At 47.8% G+C, this 2,781-nt stretch overlaps 1 protein-coding gene across 1 annotated transcript in view; it reads left to right on the forward strand.

The window, feature by feature from the left end:
- Nucleotides 1–1,541, forward strand: part of KCND3 (potassium voltage-gated channel subfamily D member 3) — a 310,434-nt gene extending 308,893 nt beyond the window's left edge. Inside the window, exon 8 of the mRNA XM_069090370.1 lies at nt 684–1,541. Coding sequence (XP_068946471.1) covers nt 684–885 — 202 coding nt within the window. The 3' untranslated portion in view covers nt 886–1,541. The remainder of the gene's footprint in view (nt 1–683) is intronic.
- Nucleotides 1,542–2,781: the final 1,240 nt, after the last annotated feature.

Genomic DNA, 2,781 nt, shown 5'->3' on the forward strand with positions numbered 1-2,781 from the left:
GGTTGAGGACCATGACTCCTTCCAAGTCAAACAGCTAGTGTCTGAGGCAGAATCTGAACTCTGATCTTCCCTGCTCTTAAGTTCAATGCTCTTATCTACCTTGCTATCAACTGACTTAGTCTCCATGATCTCACCGGTATTCTCTCTGCCAATGTAGACCAGTCGTTTTGTCCTGATAGGTGGCCATTATGAGCTGCTGCTGGTCAAAAAGTCAGCCCCTGGCTGAGAACCCTGCTGATAATCCTTTCTGAATTTAGCTTCAGATGACAACCATACAATCTGGAGCTTGACCTGAGAAGCCTTGCCAGCCTGGTAGGACCTATGAGTTGGTACTGCCCTGGCCTAATCTTCAGGAACCCAACCCTGCTACAGCAGAGTAGGATTTTAGTGGACGATTTGGAGCTTATCAACAATTAATTTTGACTTAAAGTCTGACTCTCCAGCCCTACCCCTTACTGCCCTGTACATATCTGGGGAAAGGGGGATTAAGAAAGCAGAGTGGGGAGAGTATTGATCTTGTGTCTTCATCAGTGTACATTACTTTGGAAATCTTCTGAGCTCTGTTCAGCTCCAATAACAGGGTAAAATCAAAGTTGCCACAAATAAAAAGACCCAGAAGTTTGAGGGAACCCTGGGTGGAAAGGAAGGGGCAGCCCCTTAATTCTTTTTTCTATCTACCCCAGTCGTTCCAGCCTTAATTTGAAAGCAGATGATGGACTGAGACCCAACTGCAAAGGATCCCAGATCACTACAGCCATCATCAGCATCCCCACCCCCCCAGCGCTGACCCCGGAGGGGGAGAGTCGACCACCACCATCTAGCCCTGGGTCCACCACGAACATTCCCCCCATAGGCAGCAACATCGTCAAGGTCTCTGCCTTGTAAAGCCACTGAGGGAAGGGCTGGTGGAAGGGGTGGCAGGAGGGATGGGGAGGTGAAGGGAGCCTGTGGCGCCAGGCTGTTCCCTTCTCCTTCCCCTGCCGCTCCTGCCTGTCCTGGCTGTCCCCCTCGCACTGAAACTGTGCCTGCAAGCAAGGAGACACTACTGCAGCCGCTGCCCGAGGGGACTGAGCCCTGGGCGCCATTACCCCACTCTGGAGCCACGCAGGGGCAGGGCAGGGAGGCAGGGGATGGGGACCTGGGGAGTGACTGTGTGCCAGGCCAAGGCCTGGTGGGGTGTGGTGGGGGGGAGCCTCAGATCAAACTAATGATTGTTTCTGGAGACCCCAGCAAGGAAAACAAAAGAGAGAGCAGCACAGAGGCCAAGAAATCACATGCAAAACAGGAAGGAAATATTAACACTGTGTATTTAAGCACCTTTTTCAAGGCTTTTAAATGGATAATATTTATTCATGGGACATGACTGAAAAAAAAAGGTGGAAAACAAAGCAGAAAAACAACAGATTTTTGTGAAATGTTTTTCTCCATGGACCCAATACCTTTAACTAAACCAAAACAATACATTTTATGAGTTTTTTTTCCTCCTTTTATAATGAAGGCTTTAGGCCAAGATGTCAGTTGTTAGTGAGTTTTCTCTCCTTCCCCACTGCAGGTGGGCAAATCTGAAGCCTGAGTGACCCACACGGTGGCCATGTGACCACATCGCAGCTCTCGCTCTCTCCAAGTCTATCTTTCTGTCTTCTCGTCTCTTTGTACCTGGTCACTGCCTCTCCCTTTGTCTCTGTTCAGCAGTCTCTTTCCATGGCTTTCACAGTACAACCTGGGTTTGCGAACGGCTGCCTTGGCCACTGCAATATAACTGTGCGTGGTAAAATCTACCTGCTGGTTAATGGGAAACGTGCTTTAAAAAAAAAAAAAACGAAAAACAGTATGCGAGGAAAAGTCAAGAAGAGACAAGATGGCACTTCCTGTCATCTTCCCCACTGGTATTTCTAAAGTTTTGGTTGCAACCAAATTCATTAGCCTAGGATCTTGAAAAAGGGAAAGATCATTGAGAATCTTGTATCCTGATGAATACCAAATAACAAAAGATGAAAGAGACTCCATGGAGTATGAAGACAGCTTTCTTCTCTCCTGTTCTTCTGCTGGTACTGACCATGCAGTCTGTCCAGTCCATAGCCAGGAGCCTCTGGGCAGCTTCCCTTAGATCGTATCTAACCGGGTCATGGGCCTAGGATACAGCCAACTGGTTTTCACAACAGAGAACCTGACGATAGCTGAGCAAGGTTGGTCGTGTCTTCTCAGGAATGGTTTTTTAAGGTGTGGGAATCTGAATGGTTCTTAGCTGGTCTGTCCAGTACCAAGGAGGGGAACAAGTATAAAGGGCTGATGTCTCTCTGAGCAAGTGTGTTAAGACAGCTTTTCCTCGAAAACCTGGGCACTTTTATGAAGCAAGGTTAGGAGGGACATCCCCTTGTCTGTTTCTGTCACTTTCAGCAGAAAAGAGTAGATTAGCCAATCTATTACAATTAGACCTTTCCCTGAGTTTGGGGCTTGATTAAGTTCATCCTTCCTATCTCCTTGGACTCCCTACCTCATGACCACTAATTCAGCCTGGGCTCTAAAGGATTAGGATGGTCATGTTATCTCCTCGACCCCTGCTGTCCAGCTAAGTGGTTAGCATTCATGCAGTTCTCCTGCCTCAGCCCTCTGTAGATAAGATTTTTCTGGTCAAGAACCTAAATTCACCTTCATTAGGTCTCCCCATGACCCTGGCCCTATAGGCCCTTTAAAAGGGGTTTCTGAGTTAGTACCCAATCACAAGAAATGAAGAGCTTCATATAGGGCAAAGGAGAGGGAGCCTTTCCAACCTCATCTCAT

Source organism: Petaurus breviceps, unplaced genomic scaffold (assembly GCF_028583685.1).
Source record: "Petaurus breviceps papuanus isolate PSGF00001 unplaced genomic scaffold, PetGlider_PUasm1.0 186, whole genome shotgun sequence".
Classification (NCBI taxonomy): domain Eukaryota; kingdom Metazoa; phylum Chordata; class Mammalia; order Diprotodontia; family Petauridae; genus Petaurus; species Petaurus breviceps.